The 20792-nt window shown below is 39.6% G+C and overlaps 1 protein-coding gene across 3 annotated transcripts in view; it reads left to right on the forward strand.

Annotated features, from left to right (window-relative positions):
• fibcd1b (fibrinogen C domain containing 1b) overlaps positions 1 to 20792 on the forward strand; it is a 194916-nt gene that overhangs the window by 125456 nt on the left and 48668 nt on the right. For all 3 annotated transcript variants that reach the window (XM_034096124.1, XM_034096127.1, XM_034096125.1), the window contains one exon: positions 8889 to 8985. In XM_034096124.1, the coding sequence (XP_033952015.1) occupies positions 8889 to 8985 (97 nt within the window). The remainder of the gene's footprint in view (positions 1 to 8888; positions 8986 to 20792) is intronic.

Below are 20792 nucleotides of genomic sequence, written 5' to 3' on the forward strand. Positions count from 1 at the left end.
CATGAAAAGACACCGAGATTTGAATGACAGAGAAATCGACTAAATTGAAGAGGACCGGCATGAATTGAATACAAAACGGAACACATTATGGGTGATGACATTATTTAAAGACTGGTTGATTGAAAAAAAAGAACCAACGGAGTTTGACAGCTATGCAGCAGAAACCCTCAACACGCAGCTGCGGTCCTTTTACGCAACGGTCCAGACCTCCAACGGCAAAACATATTCAGTTGCCAGTTACTTCAGCATTAGCGCAGGGATATCAAGACACTTTCCACGGTTTGACATCATGAACTGCGCTACGTTTAAAGCAAGCAACGATGTTTTCACATCTGTTGTAAAGAAGCTCCGCAAAAACGGGAAAGACGTCAGCCAGCACCACCCGCCTATTTCAGCTGCGGATTTGCGGCTGCTCAGGGCTTCACAGGCGCTGTCTGTGGACACAGCCGGCGGACTGGTCCGGAAAGTGTGGATGGATGTCCAACTGCATCTTGCCATATGAGGCAGAGAGGGAAATCGACATTTGATGCAAAGCTCTTTTATTTTGAAACTTGATGATCACGGATGCGAATACATATCTCTTGCCCATAACGCAGATACCAAAAATCATAAAGATCCAAAAGACACAAATAAAGAGAATGACAGAGGTTTTATTTTCGCCGAGCCTGACAACCAAAATTGCCCCGTTGCCAGCTTCAAAAAGTATGTTTCCCTGTGCCCATCTGACGCCAAAGCCTTCTACCTTCACCCACTAAAAAAGGACCAACAGCTTCTCAACGGTGAATCAGTGTGGTATTCACGTGAGAACCCGACGCGAAGCAGAGGGATCTTGATCAGCATCTTGATCTTGATCACGCTTATTACATGGCCACATTCTCAACAAAGTAACGACATGAGTCCCAATATTAACTGAAATGCTTTTATTGATTTATAAAATGTTTTTAATGATTAAAAACATAGTTTAACTGATTTAAAATGACATTCATCCGCTACGAAAAATTGTCCGATGTTGATGTTTGAACAAAGGCTGTTGCAACGGCAGGAACTGCTTCGATAGCAACTAACTCTGTTCATGTTAGCATTTTAGCCTTAGCTGTAATTAACATTGACCTGAACGTTTCCATTAATGGTACAATGTGACATGGTGAATGGGAAATCTTTAGGGACATTCAGATCGACGTTTCTGTCCTCGATCCTCTCTCCTTGCGGGGGTTTCGCATATGACACATCTGAAAGCACAATTCCCATGTAAAAAAACGGGAAACAATATTACTACAGTTGTATCGCTCCCGTTAATGTGTGTGTGTAAGGACAGACAACATGGAAAGGCACTGACCCGATGTGGTGGTATTTCCTGGGTTGGAGGACAGGATGTTGCTCCATTTCTCCCTTTCGGTTATTGTCGGAGCCCAGTAACTCTTCAGGCTGCCCTCGCACCTGTGCCCAGTCACAGACATGATCTCTTTAGATCCAAGACCAGCCTGAGAGAGCAGTTGTACAGCCGTGCTTCTCAGGCTATGGTTTGTGTAGCGCTTTGAAAGCTGGGCTGCCTGGCTTATTGTGGGTAGCATTTGCCCAAGGAAATTATGTCCCATGGGCTCACCTGAGCCTGTCGGGTGTTCTTTTCATTGTTGTTAAGGACGCTCATATCTGCACAAACAAGTCCGTTCGATTTAACTGTATACAGTATTCTTGTCTTGTCAGTGTTCTAACTGACAAGACAAGAGCGACAAGAAAACAGCGGAGAAGTAACGGGCAGAAACCCTCCTTTTTATGCAGCGGTATAGACATAGACATCAAACGGCGACACATATGCAGTTGCCAGTTACTGTGGCATTAGGGCAGGGATATCTAGATACTTTCCAAGGTTTGACATAATGAATTGTGCTAGTTTTAAAGCAAGCAACGATGTTTTCAAATCTGTAATCAAAAAGCTCCTCAAAAACACTATCGAAGCAGTTCCTGCCGTTGCTACGTTAGTTCAAAGGGTAACAATGGACTATTTTTCTTCGCGGATGCATGTCAATTTAAATCAATACAACTATTTTTTAAAACAATAAAATCATTTTCTAAATCCATAAAAGCATTTCAATTCATATTGGGAGTCATAACGTTACTTTGTTGAGAATGTGGCCATGTAATCATGGCCACCTGTCGGTGTTCTTTTCCCCATAATGACCGCGTCGCTGCACATTATCCCTTACTTATTGGTGTGTGTGATTGTAAACACAGGCTGTCGTCACTGCTGATTTTGTTGGTCCGTTTTTACATATTTGTATTGTTTATATTGTGAGACCGAGCTCATCTATTTTCTCTAAAATGTCTGCTGTATCTCCACTGCAGTCCTCAGTGTGTGTATGGCCCACACTTCACCTTCCCCACACCCAAATAGAACACTTCTGTCAGCTTCTGACCTTGACAGAAACAACTTTGATGTCAGCCTCTGTCCTCCAGCCAGACATTGTTTGTAAAGATTTGTCAGTTGGGATGTTAAGCTGCGTCCCAGAGGAAACTGTGTGTGTGTGCGTGTGCGTGTGCGTGTGCGTGTGCGTGTGCGTGTGCGTGTGCGTGTGTGTGTGTGTGTGTGTGTGTGTGTGTGTGTGTGTGTGTGTGTGTGTGTGTGTGTGTGTGTGTGTGTGTGTGTGTGTGTGTGTGTGTGTGTGTGTGTGGACAGTGTGGTGAGGTGACAACTAAGCCAAGAGGCTTCAAAGACAGCATTTGAGCCACAGTATGTTAAGTCGGTTTATTTATATAAGACTTTAAAAAACAATAGGAGGAGACCCAAAGTGCCTTTCATTCAAGGTAGAGGGGTTAGGGTCTGCAGGAATACAGAGTAAAGGTGCATTCACTTCAATGATATATAAACTGAAATAATGGTCAAAGCATATTCATAATTTAGTAGAAATGGAAGAAAAAACATCAAATAAAAAAGCGCGAGGACATTAGAATACAGGTACAAGGGTACTTGACAAAAGCCAAGAGGCCCCCTCAGACTAAAACTAAAATCAGGCAAAAAGAAAGACAGTGTTTACATGTTGTTTTAAATTGTCAATGGTTGAACAGAGCTTGATGTGGAAAGCAAAGCTATTTCGTAGCAGAAGAGCAGTCACAGAGAAAGCTTGTTAGTTTTGGTTATGAGGCATGAGTGAGGGAATCGAGGAGTTGTTTTGTGGAATACCTAAGTGGCATGAGGGCAAAATATGGAGTAGTAGCAGTTCAGTATTTTTTTGGTGAAGCTATTCCATTAAATCTTTTTTAAATCAACTCAGTATTTCCCTGGTTACCATTGCAGTTGAGCCAGATCAGGGATTGTGTGAAGTACAAGAGGAGAAATGATGCCTATTCTCACGTCATTGTTGTACGTAGTGTCTCTACTGGGACATGTCTCCGTGCTTTAATGTTGAAAAAGCTCTTTATTGTTCTCATACTTCCTGTGCTGCAGCACCTCTTTTCACCCTCTGTCTGAAACCAGAGCCCAGTCTGCTCTGATTGGTTAGCTGGCCGGCTCTCTGGTTATTGGTCAACCGCTTAGCCTATCACGTGCAATGTGTTGGAGCGCTAGCAGAAGCATGAGTGTTACGTAGAGATGTCACTATGTTTCGGATGTAAACAAAGGAGTCCAATGGAGGCGTTTCAGACGAGGGGAGTGTGTGAGAGAGAAATTCCCTCTGGAGGGAACACAGAAAATGTATTCTTTGCAGACCATTTATGTATCCATTGTATCTTTGTAACTCTGGCCCAACAATGTCCCTCGGGATATAACATCTTATCTTATCTTATGTGCATACAACCTATATAAAACACTACAGGGAAGGGAACATATTATGCCCCTTCAAAAGTCTAACACATGCAGTTCAAACCATGTGGTGTTGAGAAAAGGTTGAATTGGCCCACCGGAAATAAGAATAATCAAGAAGTGAATGAATAACTGTTAATAAGATAAGAGCTGATTTAATTTGGATAAGATTTTGAGATGATAGAAGCTGCCCTTCACAATACAGCTGATCTCTTTGTTAAAAATCAATGTTAAACATGTAGAGAAATATCCCCCTTTGTAATGCTCCAGAGACTTCTTTGAAAGGTGAAAAATAAAAGCTGTCTTTTTGTTGCGCTAAGGATCTTTTAAAAATATTCTTTGCCCTTTTCTTCATGCCACTGCGATGACCAGTGCTGGGGGGCACGTTCTTTGTGAGCGAGCGTAACGTAAGAGTCAGAGCAGATGCACCGTCTGCTTATCTGCCTCATGGCTGCGTATCCCCGCATGTTCTTAACTTCCAGTGATAAAACAGGCCAGAAGCAACATCACTTTTTGTTTTCACGGTGCCCACAAACCTCAACATTAATATAAACACCCACACGCACTTGAACCACACACACATAAAAGCAACTGTGACTGGACTCAAATGTGAAACATGCATTTATTTAACAACTTTAGATACAGAAGCATAAAATACAGAAATGCTGGTGGATATGACCTTTGCGGCTTTCCATCAAAACAGACACCTGCACACTACAGGCATGCATGTGTCTCCATGGAAACACAATGCATGCTATCTACGAACAACAACACGTCCAATAGGTATCCAAATTTGACCACTGTGTTTCTCTGAAAAAGATTGGAGTCTTTGTGTGCTCCATGTTTTCAGGGAACACACATAGAGGCTGACCTACAGGGCCAACATGCAATTTAATCTCAGAGGGGCTCTCCAGTCTTACAAGGCTACTAGACATGGAAGGACTCAGAGGCAGGGCCAAAAAGACAAGAGTGTTGACTACATGCAGGTTAACCTACTACTGAATAACATGTATTTCATGGGAACACTGGTCAAGTTCGTACTGCTGCAGTGACTCACAGTAGCACAGACTGCTGGTACTCTCGTCTCAAAGGCAACATCCTACATTTATCATGAGGAGATTGTCTCCCAATTGCGTTTTGTGTAAAAAAAGCAGAGATGAGGGTCTATCTGCGTCAATAGAACAATGCTATAGTATAAGAGCATACTGCTATTTATTCTCCATTCTTCCCATTTCAACTCTGGATATGTCTTTGTCACATGTCAGGTGGCTCTACACTATGTATCGAGCCAGACAGGCTTTGATGTATACAAAGCTGTGATAATGTGGGCGATAAATTGTTCTGAAAGGCCATAGACGATATGAAAAGAAATTAAGGGCTTGAGTAGTAATTGTATAAAATCTTTTCACAAAGACTGACTGTAGTCTGACACGTCAGTTTGACTTTCTTTTGTGTTTATTTAAAAGAAAAAAATATGTTTTATGATTTATATAGCCAAGGGGGCACTTTTTGTTGGATTTGTCTTGCCTCCTAAAGTGCTGCTAATACAGTGAGTGTCGGGGCTATAGAACAAAAAGCCATTAGGGATGGTTGAAAAGGAAGCTCATTTTTAACATAGCGGCAATTTGCAGTCTTCTATATTCCTGCTGATTTGAATGTGGAAACGAGGAGGGAGGGCGTCAGATAAGGAAGCAGGAAGGTCATTATTTCAAGGAGAATTGAGTGACTGTTGTCATTTTTGCAGACAGTCATGCTTTACTGCAGTGCTTTTCTCAGAGAGTTTGACATCAATATCAGCAGTTAACCCTGATATTCAGTAGAACACACAGCGGGGGGGCAGCTCCCTCTCAGTCCTCAGTGCCCCGCTGCCATATCAGTAACATGATGCCGGTGCATTGTTTGCTCTGCCAAATGCCAAAGCCTTTTTCCCAAGGTCTTTTGATTAGTCTAATCAGGACATCACTGCCGTAACGGCATTATGGCATTATTAACAGGATATTGGCCCCAAGGTGTCAAACACTATATCATTTCATATCACCGTGAAAAGATTCATTTGAGGTGAATATGTGAATGGATCAGTAGCACGTTTATTATAGGCAAGTGTTAAACTAAGGTATTAAAATGTGAAATCACTCAGGCAGAACTTTAAACACTGAGGAAATTCAATTGATCGACCAAAAAATGGGCATTAAAATTTGCAAAATGACTCAAAACTCAATGAATAATCTCGATAAAGGATAAATACTAAGTGAAAGAATAAAAGACAGATTTCTTTAGATATACATATTTTTACACATTTAAAACACATTTTACACACACATTAATCCAGCAAAAGACTCAGTCTTTTAGATTTCTTAATTCTTTAATTATTTTCGATTTAAGTATTTTCTGTCTGTAACTAAGTGTTTTTCTTTATACTTCTGCCTGTCTTGGCCAGGTTTACCGAGGCAACATATTTATGTTTTTACTTACTTTTAAATTCACCCTACAGATATCTTATTCCATTTCATTTTGTGACTGAGTGCATTGGATGCCAATGTTAAGTATAACGCTCTGTAACTCTTAACAATATTATAATGCAACTTTAGTAGGGTTTAATTATATGAATTACAGTGAATTTGACACCACTCCATCTGTGCATAAAGCTGTTCTGAAGCCTTAAACTTGGAATGTGAAAATGAGCAACACTCCAGCCTTTTGTATAAATAAATGATAACATTTAAATACACTCTATACTACGCATTAATATTGAAATCTACAGCGATAATATGTATGCTACCTATCAGTTTCATGGATACAGAAAATGGTTTTTATTCCAGTGCTGCAGTGTCAAACCACACGATGCTTTCTTATTAAAAGAGGGCCTATCATGCTTTTTAGGTTTTTGCTTTTTAGGTTATAGGTTTTTTTTGCATGTAAATAGTCTGAAAAGGCTAACATCCCTGTGTTTCCTCCAGAGGGAGTTTCTCTCCCACACACTCTGCCTGCCACGCCTCCATTGGACTCCTGTGTTTACTTCTGTAACATAATGACATCACTACGTAACACTTGCGCTATCATTGGCTAGTGCTCCAACACATTGCACGTAATAGGCTAAGAGGCGGGACATCTCTAAGCGGTTGACCAATCACAACTAAGCCGGCCAGCTAACCAATCAGAGCAGTCTGGGCTCTGGTTTCAGACAGAGGGTGAAAAGAGGTGCTGCAGCACGAGAACAATAAAGAGCTTTTTGAACATTAGAGCAAGGAGACATGTCCCAGTAGAGACACTATATAGAAATATGAACCAGAAAATAAGCAAAATGGACCTTTTAATCAAGGGACACTGTTTCTCATGTATAATAATTAGTGAATGAGAAGACAGGACTACAGTGAACTCTCACTAATAACAGTCACTCACACCATATTAATAAGTTTGACCTCGATTTGATATAAGGATTTTAATTCTAAGCGGATGGATGGAAGAATTGTTGAGTTAGATTTGTGTGTCAGCTTAAGACGTATAATCACTGACATCATTACAGATAACTGGGACATCTTCTGATGGAGTAATGCACCGTGACTGTGAGAGTCTTACGCAACGTCTGATACAAATCCCTTTTTGTTTCTTGAGTTTATGACAGCTGCATGCAGCAAACTGTAGGCTCCGTAGAGGTCTTACTGAACATGTCATAGGGTTGTAGTATACAGTATGCATGGGGTGTTAAATAAACCCCCAAAATAACATTTCTCAATTGTATCTGTCAGTTGAACAAATAATATTTTGTATTCTCGACAAATCAAATGAAAGCACAGGTGTATATAAAGCAAATGCTGTGTAGGGATATATCTTAATTTAAGAAATGCCATTACACTGACTGGCATGGCATTTTTTTATTTTATGTTATATATTCTATAATGTATTTTACCGTAGTAGGATTGTGTATGTGGGATAGAAGCAAAATAAATTAGTGCTCCAAACACATATAAATCCACCGCTGAAAAATAGTTCCGTACAATTGCACTATTTACTTTGCGGAACTTTACAGTTCCCTGCTGTATAATTCAGGATTTGTGGCTGCGGAATTATCTTTTCTGAAAGTAGTAGTAGTAGCTACAAAGGGTGAGGCTAATGCAGGACACCCAAAGCTTTTATTCTGAAAATCTCGGTGAAGGTTTCCAAAAAAAAGACAGCTGAACTGTTGGGATTAATAAGAATGAATCTGTCAACAGCATGTAGGTCTGAAGGTGGTCATATCTCTGGAAATAATATAGTAAGAAGGAAAACAATATTTGCTATTATGTTTGAGGAATTCAGAGTGCTCTGCACGGAGAGGGATGGGCAGGAACATCGCTGTAATCCCTAGATGGTGTTGATACATTATGATGACACAGTAATGATGATTAAGATGATCACAAAGCAGACAATTATGAGGATGAAAATGATGCGATGGAAGATTTTGCCAATTGCTCTGCACGATTGTTTTTCTTTGTTGGCACGGATGTTAAAAGCAAATATGGCTGTTGGTGCCATCTGGTACCATGTTAGGGGATTAGTCACTCTCAACATACATGGTCTAACGGAATGTCCTTTGTCGTTTCAGGCCACCGCCCCCCAACAGCGAGCTCTAGTCTATTTTCCATCTGCATGCATCTCCTCTTCAGGAGCATATTTCCAATGTACTTTCATCCTCAGCCTGGCACTTGGTATGTCAGCACATTTGTAATGCATAGAGTTTCTCATTGGAGGATACAGATACTTCACATGTGCGCACACACACACACACACACACACACGAGCTACATTTCTGCTAAAAACTCCTTTGTCCTCACATCGATAAAAAATCACTCAACTTCTCCACAAATCATTGCTTCCTAGCATTTCATTAATCCCAGTACAGTAGAAAGAAGAGAAATACTTCCGACAAATTGCCTTTTTAGTGAGGGAAGAGCATTTGCATTATTCATGTGTGAAAGAGCAAGCATTTATGAGTTCATTCGGTGTAGTTGGAGTCGGACTCGGAGACAAACGGTGAATGACTAATCACAGAGGACGATGAACCACGGAGAGAGGAATCTGATCTGACCTTTAACCTCACGTTCTGCTTGTGTAGGTGATCCAGCGCAGGGAGGATGGCTCGGTCAACTTCTTCAGAGCATGGGAGTCCTATCGTGAGGGATTTGGCAAGATCACCGGTGAACACTGGCTCGGTAAGTGACTAAGAGTGTGTGAGTGTGTGTTTACCATATGCGTACTGTGGCCTGTAACGCAAGATGAAACCCTGGAATAGATAAGATACGATCAAATAAGATAGAACTTTATTGATCCCAATTTGGGAAATGTTTGTGTTGCAGCAGCATAACAACACATGGCATAAACAAGAAAGTAGAAAATATACATGTTGAATTTACAAATGAACAATAACAAGATATAAAGCAAGGTATTATATTTACATAAGTATGTGACAGATGGAATATTAAATATTAGACTGACTATATAAATGTAAAATGTACAGTGAAGAGAGAAGCTATGGAGCAGCCAGAGGTGATTTGTTGTACAGTGTTATTGCAGTGGGCAGGAATGGTTTCCTATATCTGTCCTTGTGACAGCGGACTTATACACAGTATAGTCCACGTAGGTCCATTAGCTGAAGTGTTATCTTGATTATGAGACCTAATAAAACCTTAACTATTAACAACACCACAATGGCAGCCGCTTTGAGATAAAGCAGAAAGAAGGAAGGACGTCAAACAGTCAGAGTGAAATAATGACGAGTGATTGAGCGAGACAAATAGACAGCCATAGAAATGCAGATAGGGAGAAATAAGATGACTTTTCACATCATAAAGAAATTAATAATGAAAACCACTTGAGTGAAATGAAGACGATTGCATCTAAAGTACAAGATGTGTGTAAAGTGCACTTTTATTATGGAAGTCTGTTCGGCACCACAATATCACAACACAAGCCAAAAGACGAGCAATTCAATTACAATGTTTTTAAAACAAACAACAGTATAATTGTTCTTTTTACTATAATTTGTATTTTTCAGACTATGCTTGTCCAAATCCTTTTGTTTCCTCCTGGCAGCATGACAAATTAGTCTATGCCTCCACTCAGATTTGACAGGAAGAGAATGCCAACATAGAATTAATTCGACTGTGAAATTATCAGCTTTTCTGAAGCCAAATTATTTGTCTTGACACCACTTCTCATGATATGTTACAAACAAGTTCTTCTTGGGGTGAATACGCTCAGTTTTGTTATCTGTGTGTGAATTTTCTAGCGTCCAGGAGAGAAGTTTAAAAAGGAGACTAAATGGAGTCTCTGAAAAGGTTCAAATTGGTACTTTAATTAATAAAAAGCGTGGTGATGTCACAAACAGAATATAGTCCGAACAGAAATACAGCTGTGGTTCTGGCTCTGGTCGTGAAGAAGAGAGAGCCCGTTGGCTCAGGTTGGTTGAATATATATCCTCTGCTGGCTCCTCCCTGCGGGCCGGCTCTCAACATCCGTTGTTACGCATATCAGAGGATAAAGACATTGTACATTCAATATATATCTAAACACGCCTTTTCTCTTCCTTAACTCTTTCATGACTTTTCATTTAACACATTCTAAACGCTGTAATCAATACTCCTAAAAATACAGCAAATACTTCACAGCAGTTTGGTTTCCGGTTGGTCTGAATGTTGTCACATTCTAACCACATCTGTAAACAATAACGTAATCAAATAAACTGTACCTTATCCAACAATAATAATATCTCGACGTCTATAGTTGTAGTGTTGAAATCAGTAGGTTTCGATGTGCAACATCATATCATATTGGTGCTAAATTCACCTCTATAGTAAATGGTATATTAGCCTCATGCTAACCGGAGATGAAGGATTTTCAGAATAAAAGCTTTACAAGTTCTTGTGCACAAGAACTTCTGGTTTTTCAGTGTAAAACAGCAATTAAACTGACTGTGTGTTTAAGGTGCACTATGCTCTCAAAACATTGATTTTAATTTCTAACAGTCCCTCCTTACACACCTAAAAGGTGTGTATAATACTGAAATCAATGAGTTCTTCATCTGAACTCTGCATAGTACATAACTCATATCAAAAAACATATAATAAAATGGCTTTAATATCAACCTTAGAAAAATACAAAAATACTTTGACTGTTCAAACATAAAAGTTTTCCCTTGTGCATAACTTCCAGTGTTAATATTCAATATGGTTCTTCAAAATAGCAGCATTCTTCAAAATAGCAGCAATAGCTTGGTATCAGAACATTTCTTCCTCTCTCTTTTCACAGAAACCGTTCTCATACCACGCTCAGTTTTAAGGCACTTGTTTTTACAAAGTGAAAAGAAACGACCCATTTTAGAATATCAATGATCCATACAACATGTGATCCATCATCTTAGAACAGTATGGCTAATAAAGAATAAAATAAAATCTCTTGTACCAGTTCAATGTAATAATAAAAAATAAAAATACACCATCTTGAAATAGTATAGGATAATAATGAAAAATAATCAATACACTATCTTGGAATAGTATAGGATAATAATGAAAAATAAACAATACACTATCTTGGAATAGTATAGGTAAATTGAAATGGATTCACTCCATTTTAGCATTTTATTTTGCTCACTTCTTCACATGATTTCATCATTTAAAGAATCACATCGGCTGGACATTCATATCATTTAAACTCACTCATCATTTTCCTCAACCTCTGTATATGGGTCTTCTTGTTCTGCTAGCATTTGTAACCGTCCCCCCCCTCAGGTTCTGCTGGCCCGTGCCAACTCCTCCGTCTTGTCCTCTCCTCCGTCCTGTCTTCTTCTCAGTCCATCCGCTCTTGGATCCTCTTGCTGTAACTCTTTCCAGTGGCCCAACTGCTTTGTATTTCATCTCCTCCTTTTCAGTCTCTACGCTGTTGCATGGAGGGCGTATTCCGCTCTCATGTCCCACACTCTGCTTTTGTGCCAAATCTCGTGGCTCAGTTTGGAACTTCGTGTCCTGATTTAGGGACCGATGAGTTTGCCTCTTTGTCAGCGTGCTGGTTTGGTTCTGAATGCCTCAGGTGGAGCTGGTTCTGGATGCCTCAGGTCGTTGTTGGTTCGGCTCAGGTTCTCTGTCTGTTCGATGTGAGGAGGGGAGGAGGAGTCTCCTGTGGTGAGGTCATTTGTCTGAAGATGGGGTCGTAGCAGTCTGACAGGCAGAGAGAGAGAGAGAGAGATCTCGGGACGCATTACCGATAGCTAATTCCAACACACTGAGGAAAAATATATCCAATCCTTTCTACTCCATTTTCCTAATCTTACTATCGGTCTTAGATGTTAAATGTTATCTAAACCCAATTAATGTCTACTAATGGTTGTGCCATATCCCTAAACATTGCTTTCACCCACTGTAACATGGCTACTCCAAATAACTCGTTCAGGAAACCATTTTCTTCTATAAATTAAAAATATCTACATGTTTCAAGCACCACATATTTCACACACTATAAAATAACGTCCCCATATTTTCTCCATTACTCTAAATCTCACTGTTATTTAGAACATAAGTAAGTTTTGTGACTGGACATATCTGCAATGTCGCCACAATCTGCAGCTGGGGAGTTTGTACGTACAAAGCTGTGCTTGTGGGTTAGTAGCCAGTTTCTACTGTAATCATTTTCAATAACTGTGCTCAGGTCACCGGTCGGTTGTCCATAAACTTAACAGGGAGTGTTTCTGGTACAGACTAAAACATGGATCCAGTGTATTTGGAGATTCCCCTAATCTGTAAATCCCCATCTCTGTAAATCCCCATCACTGATTATCCCGATCACTTAAACCCATCTCAGCATTTGATACAATAACTGCATGTATGGGGGGTGAATCATCTTGATTGTAACCTCCTCACCTTTGGGACCGAGTATTTCTAACTCCTCCTCTTGTTGCTCAGCTGATCTTTTGGCTCTGGGGATAAGTGAAAGTCTCTGAAACACAGCTGGAGTTTTGTTAGTGATGTGAGCATTCTCTATGAGTGAACTAATGGATCCATGTCTTACTTGATATTGTACTCCCCATCCAACCAAAAAGGTGCCAAGTGTAATGAGCACAATCAACAATGCTATTCTGACTCTTATCCCTAGGGGACCCCACAATTGGTTTGGCTTTGTTCTTGTCATCTCTATTTTTGTCCCTGGTTGTGTCAGTTACAGAATTTAAATAATGAGTACTATAATAACGTATACGAAAATTGGACTCTTTTTCAGATGTAAAACAAAAAAAGTTTTCACTTTAGTGTACAATCTATAAAAATCTATAGACAATTCGTCTTTTGAGCTGTTTCTGTCTTTATCTTATTTCTATTTATTGTTTTGTTCCAGCTCTGCCAAATCAGTCCTAACTCCCAATAATGTTCTGGAAGTTGCCAGTGAAGGGTGACAATGTGTGAGGTGGTGTCAATTTGCTCCTTTGTCTTTACCTTTAAAGCGGAGCTCGTGTGAAGTTCATTACAACTTCTCACTGTTCCGTCCACCCGGATCAGCTCACTGTCTTTTGTGAACTTTCACCCTCACCCAATCACCTGGCCGAACAGGAGTCTCTTCTGGTGTCTCGTCTGGTATCTCTGTAGCTTTCCAGCCTGTGTAGACAAAACTTGGATAATATTACTCAGAGTTCTGACATATTCATCACTTCTATTCATCTAATATCTTAAAACTGGAATACTCCCTCCTTGGAGGAGGCCCAGGCTTCGGCATACCTTTTGTCGTTATGAGACCTATTATTAAATACATGTTATTATTCATTAACTACAACGTCACTGAAAGCAACATGTCTGCATAATCATGACACTCCCTCCTTTGAGCATTACATGCTCAATCAATATTTCAATGATTACCCTATTCTGAACAGGACACGCAAAACCCATAACGTTGCACAAAATAAATATAACTTCTCCGTGTACCCATAGGTGTACAAAAAATATCGTATGATGTATGGCTTTCTGATGGTATACAAACATTCACTCATTTGCCATTAGCACAAAAAAATTGTTTACTTGTTTCAGGAATGGCTTTTGTCCTGGTATTATGCATCATTGTTGCTGCGAAAAACAATACCCCTGGTGTCGCTAATGCGTCTCAATAATTTTAGGATTAGAGGATTGGTTGATACCGCTGAACAAACATATGATAAAATAATATTTCTCCAAACTAGAGGGAAAATATGAACTATTCTCACCGAGGGTGACATGCATGGAGGGCTGGTGCCCCTCACTCAAAATGAGATATTGCCTTACGCACTACATTATAAATCAGTAAAGTCACTCAAGAATAAATAAATAAAAAACTGATTCTTGAAACTGTTGTAAAAACCCTACAACTTCTTTATCCAAGCTCTCAATCAGTGTTATGTTATTTAATCTGCAGCTCATTGCCTTAAAGCAGATACTTCAGACCGATTATAAAATTGTGTTTATGAGAAAAAATGTAATCTGACTCCATAAATCACATAATTATTTGACTAAAAACTACACTTCTACTAACAATAAATGAAGTTCCCCTTTAAACACAGCCCCGTGGTTCTGACGGGGTCCATCTTTGTACTGGCTGGAGAATGTTGGGCCAGTCTCTGTCGCTCCGTCACTGTTCTCCCGCCAACAGTCACTCTCTAGTTCTGCTGGGTTCTGGTTGACTTCTTCACTGGTTTGAGACAAGCGACCCTATCGGACACCTCCCTTTGTAGCCAGACTTCACCACAGCAGAATCGAGTTTCTGTTTTTAGGTCTCAACAGCTCCACGTCTGGTGTATCGCCGCCCCTTGAACTGCAGTCGGTGTGAACAGGAGGTAAGGATCCTCCGTCTTGGGCGAGTACTAGGTTTCCGTCTTCATATTTGTGGGTGGAAACCTGTCATCTTGACCTCACTAGCTGTGTGGACACAATAGTTTTCTGTGTAGGGGAACAACATCACTCGTAATCTCTTTCCTTCTCATAATTACAAAAATAGTCTGCTAAATGTTCTATGTTTTATGCTTTATGTGTAAATGCAATATGCTACTCACTGTCATGTTTTACATTAAACCTCTCCCTCCTGTGGTGACAGCTATGGCTCAATGTAGCTGAAGATTTCAAAATACCCTTGTGCTGAAGATGCATCACCTGGTGGTCTGGTCCTCTGAGCTTCCTCATTGTTGTGGTTGATGCCAGGGTGTCAGTGGCATTTGGGTCATGTTTGGCACCCCTGTTCGTCTTTGACATCTCTGGGACCCCCTGCCTCCGTCGTAAACCTCCCCGGGGTATCTGCATGGAGGGCCGTTGTTTGGTGCAATGTTCTGCGGACACTCTCTGGACCAATGTGTCAGCTGACCACATTCGTAGCAGCCTTCATCTGTTCTTCGTCTTGATCGTGGCTTTCCTCCTCTGCCACTTTGTCTTCCTCGGAATTGTTGATTCTGCACCTGAATCTCTGGCACCTCCCGAGCTTGAATTGTTGGAGGTGTCTGACCTGCCTTCTCTGGTTCTATGGCCATCCCTGATGTAGCTGCCATTTGCCTTGCCGCTTTCTTGTTTTTAATAGCTTCGGTATCTTTCTCAGCTATTTGCATCTTCAAGAGTCTCAGTTGTAGTGCTTCCATTTCTGTCTTTTGTGTTTGTCTTTCTTCTGTGATTTCTTCTAATCGTATGTTCTCTTCTATCAGGTGTTTTGATTGACTGGTTAGCACTCTTACTTCATACTCCAATTCTTTGAGATGTTTGTTCATGGAGACTCCATCCAATTGCAGGACTTCTCCTATAGAACCAACATTCGGGGAGGGAGGAGGGACTTCGGCCAGGCTTAGATACAGCTTCGGAGTTTGGATAACTGGAGCCTCTTTGGTTTTTTCTGCTATGTCTTCCCTCACTGGCAGGTCTGCTACTCGGACCACATTTATGCTGTGTGCCAATAGGCTGGCATATTCCAGGTGGAGTATCAGACTTGTAACTCTTATAAATCTTTCTTCAGCTTCTCTCCATATAGTTAGCTGTTGTAGGCATTGTTCGTGCTCATAGTCGAGTACTGCTCTTCTATGGGCTTTTGTTGGTCCAGGTTGATCATCTGCTGGAACCAGTCCTCTTGTTTGCCACTGTTCCAACAGTTTCTCTATTTGGTTCCATGTCTTCTGTCTAAGTTTTGGAACTGTTGTAGCATCTGATCTGATTTTTACCCTTTCCTTGATATCTGCAGTTGAGCCTGGCTCTGCTTTTGGTCTCAACTTAGTTTCTTTCGGTGACATGCTCTCTAACTATTCGAATGATCAAAGCACTAGTCCTCTGACTAGTACCTTTGTATTCCTTCAAAATATCCTACATCATCAGAATTGTTAAATCTGTTCTTTCTTTTTTTTTTAAATAAAGTTAATTAAAAGATACAAATTATGCAAATTTTAAAATCTGAAATGCTAAAAATAAAGATTGTACAGTGTATGGTTTTGACTATGAAATATGAAAATTAGAAATCTGGTGAAAATCTTCCACTTTCCGAAGTGTTTGGAATTATGTAAATGTCATAACTTGTGTTAGCTTCAATACATTTGTTTGCTTATTTGAAAAAATATTATATAAAGTGTCTTATCTTATAATTAGAAACTACTTGCAATTCTATCTCGGCAATGAGGCATGTGTGTATTTATAACACTTAGAATTAGACTTCAAAATGCTATTGAGTGTTTCCTCTATGTAATAATTCTGTACTACCAGCAGAGTGCGCTATTGTAATTTTCAACTTAATCCACCAGGGATTACTATTGCAAAACTAACCTGTATTTAAGAAAAACTTATTTTCTTTTCTAAAAAAAATAGAAAGAGAATTACACTAGGGAAGAATATTACACTTGGTTAAAACGACACAGCACATAATCGCCAAAACACTTTTGCAAACTGGAATATTTCAAAAACTTCAATTCAAGCAGAAAAAACTTCCAATATCAGATCCCTATGAATGCCAAACTTCCCACGGTAAAATAACCTATCTATTTTATAATTCCAACTTTGCAAAGAAATGTGATTTGTCCTTCTCAAGAAGGAGTAGGACTGGGTGAACACAAACAGAGTCTCACTTCTTTAATTAGCATTTCACGAAATGGCGACTGCCGTGTGGTTTATTGTAAACATGCTGGCAAAACAAGATGGCAACTTTTCCAACCTTTGACCTGAGGAACAAAGGGATTTTACAACACCTCGTGGCTTTCACAGCGGAAAGTTTTTTCAAATTCAACACAAAACAACAATGCAGTTTAAAATAACATTTCTATTTAATGTACAATTTATAAATGGGCCTCATACCCTTACGTCACAGTTCTCTACCCATGCACGTAATTTTTTGACTTTAAGAGCCAGTATGGTTACCTCCTCTGTTTAAACACGCCATGTTGGGACAAATTTAAGACGCAAATCAAACACAATCAGCAGAATATCGTCTAACTAACGCACGAATGTCGCACTTCTCATCGTAATCCACACGCAATGTCTGTTTGAAAACAGGAAAACAACCACTGAAAGTTTCAAACCTTTCAGGCCTTTTCCTCGAAAAGGACTTTTTTATAAGAAAGGCCTTACACTGTAATTAAAACACTCACTCAACTGTGTTCTTGTTTAAATAGTCTCCAACCATTCACGTTAACTTAAAACGTAACAAGAAACGCAATTGAAATGATTGCCAAATCACACAAAGGACTTTAGCATTTAGCATTAGCATTTCACGAAATGGCGACTGCCGTGTGGTTTATTGTAAACATGCTGGCAAAACAAGATGGCAACTTTTCCAACCTTTGACCTGAGGAACAAAGGGATTTTACAACACCTCGTGGCTTTCACAGCGGAAAGTTTTTTCAAATTCAACACAAAACAACAATGCAGTTTAAAATAACATTTCTATTTAATGTACAATTTATAAATGGGCCTCATACCCTTACGTCACAGTTCTCTACCCATGCACGTAATTTTTTGACTTTAAGAGCCAGTATGGTTACCTCCTCTGTTTAAACACGCCATGTTGGGACAAATTTAAGACGCAAATCAAACACAATCAGCAGAATATCGTCTAACTAACGCACGAATGTCGCACTTCTCATCGTAATCCACACGCAATGTCTGTTTGAAAACAGGAAAACAACCACTGAAAGTTTCAAACCTTTCAGGCCTTTTCCTCGAAAAGGACTTTTTTATAAGAAAGGCCTTACACTGTAATTAAAACACTCACTCAACTGTGTTCTTGTTTAAATAGTCTCCAACCATTCACGTTAACTTAAAACGTAACAAGAAACGCAATTGAAATGATTGCCAAATCACACAAAGGACTTTTAAAAATTAACAAACACTCTCTCCAATCATCTCAGTTTCCACTGGGATTTTGTTCTTTTGTTTAAATAGCCACACGCTATTCACGTTAACTTAAAACGTAACAAAGAACACTATATTGGAGCGATTAGCCTCTTGCCGACATGTAATAACAGACAAACGAATAGCATGCAGGGTTGGGTATTAGAAAGCCTCACTGGAATCAGAACATTCACTCAACTGTGTTCTTGTTTAAATAGTCTCCAACCATTCACGTTAACTTAAAACGTAACAAAGAACACTATATTGGAGCGATTAGCCTCTTGCTGACATGTAATAACAGACAAACGAATAGCATGCAGGGTTAGATATAAGAAAAATAAGTAAAAGTAACTCACCCTGCTTGTGACAAAGCAACGCCTCGTGTTATATGATTGTTGTCATTAAATTTGGTTGTTTTAACATTAATTTCCCAGCTATTTTCGGGAACCGGAAACAGCAGTCCAACACACAGTCCTAAGATTTTCCTGCATAAACTATTGAAGAAATTGATTTAACGGGTTTCTTCTTACCGATTGTTTGAGATCTCTTGTGTGTCAGACGATTGCGTTCCGGGTCCAGGCCACAGCCGGCTGGATTGTCTCTCCCGTTCCAACTAGTATCACGTCGGCTTTGTCCCAATTGTTATCTGTGTGTGAATTTTCTAGCGTCCAGGAGAGAAGTTTAAAAAGGAGACTAAATGGAGTCTCTGAAAAGGTTCAAATTGGTACTTTAATTAATAAAAAGCGTGGTGATGTCACAAACAGAATATAGTCCGAACAGAAATACAGCTGTGGTTCTGGCTCTGGTCGTGAAGAAGAGAGAGCCCGTTGGCTCAGGTTGGTTGAATATATATCCTCTGCTGGCTCCTCCCTGCGGGCCGGCTCTCAACATCCGTTGTTACGCATATCAGAGGATAAAGACATTGTACATTCAATATATATCTAAACACGCCTTTTCTCTTCCTTAACTCTTTCATGACTTTTCATTTAACACATTCTAAACGCTGTAATCAATACTCCTAAAAATACAGCAAATACTTCACAGCAGTTTGGTTTCCGGTTGGTCTGAATGTTGTCACATTCTAACCACATCTGTAAACAATAACGTAATCAAATAAACTGTACCTTATCCAACAATAATAATATCTCGACGTCTATAGTTGTAGTGTTGAAATCAGTAGGTTTCGATGTGCAACATCATATCATATTGGTGCTAAATTCACCTCTATAGTAAATGGTATATTAGCCTCATGCTAACCGGAGATGAAGGATTTTCAGAATAAAAGCTTTACAAGTTCTTGTGCACAAGAACTTCTGGTTTTTCAGTGTAAAACAGCAATTAAACTGACTGTGTGTTTAAGGTGCACTGTGCTCTCAAAACATTGATTTTAATTTCTAACAGTTTCCACCAAGTTTGTGGCTCAAAGCTCGCACATTCATATCACTTGTTGAATTTATTTTTGAAAATGTTCACATTCACACAGACTACACACGTCATCGAGCGTACATTGAAATAGACAGCTTCTTCTTCCATCATGGCCTTTGTAGCTTCCTTTTAATTGGTCTGACATTTGTTCAGGTAGCGGGAGAGACAGAGCCTGAAAGCAAATCTCTCACATCAGTTGTTGAGACTGAAAATGAGAAAAAGCTCATATTAAGGTGAACACAGGACAAGTGAGCCAAACAGAAACAACTGCAGCGTTGAGTGCGACTCGCAAAATATAATCACATAATCAAAAGTTGTTGTGTCTCCATCACAACATTATCTTAACTATTATCCCTGTATACCTCTGCGGGATGCCTTCATATCTTGCTATTGTTTGTTTTCTACTTTCAATCATGTTGTTGAAGTTACACATGAACAGGACCTGTAATGCTTAAGTGGTTTTCCCTTCCCTGTAGTGTGTTATAAAGGTTTAAGTGCATGTAACCATTTGCAAAGGCTAAAATCCCATGTTACCTCCAGAGGGAGTTTATCTGAACATTAAAGCATGTGAACATTAAAGCATGTGAACATTAAAACATGCGAACATTAAAGCATGCGAACATTAAAGAATGCGAACATTAAAGCATGCGAACATTAAAGCATGCGAACATTAAAACATGCGAACATTAAAGCATGCGAACATTAAAGCATGCGAACATTAAAACATGCGAACATTAAAGCATGCGAACATTAAAGCATGCGAACATTAAAGCATGCGAACATTAAAGCATGTGAACATGTCGCGGTAGAGGCAAAATATAGTAATATATTTACCTGAAAATGAGCCTATGGCCCCTTTAAAATAATGTTGTCGAGAACTTGACCTAAGGCACTTGAATGCCTCATTTCTGATCCCAGACGCTCCCGGGCTTCTGCTGTACCTGTTACCAGCTGTCGTGCATACTGTGACTGCACTGTGATTACTTTCAAACTAAAGCAGTGGAATTGTGAAGTTGCCAACCGTCTGAATCTTGGCAGATGCCCACAAGTGATGATTCATCACATCAAACAAAGTGGATGTGAAAACAACTTAGCTTATGAACTTCAACAAGAAAAGTCCATCACCCAATCAGCAATCAAGGGGATACATATTGTGATAGTAAGCTATTTTATATTATTGCGAGCGCGTTACTGATCACCACATTTTGCCTGCTTACACAAAAACACCAGTCCCAAAAGCC

The sequence above is a fragment of the Pseudochaenichthys georgianus genome, chromosome 12 (genome assembly GCF_902827115.2).
Source record: "Pseudochaenichthys georgianus chromosome 12, fPseGeo1.2, whole genome shotgun sequence".
Taxonomy (NCBI): domain Eukaryota; kingdom Metazoa; phylum Chordata; class Actinopteri; order Perciformes; family Channichthyidae; genus Pseudochaenichthys; species Pseudochaenichthys georgianus.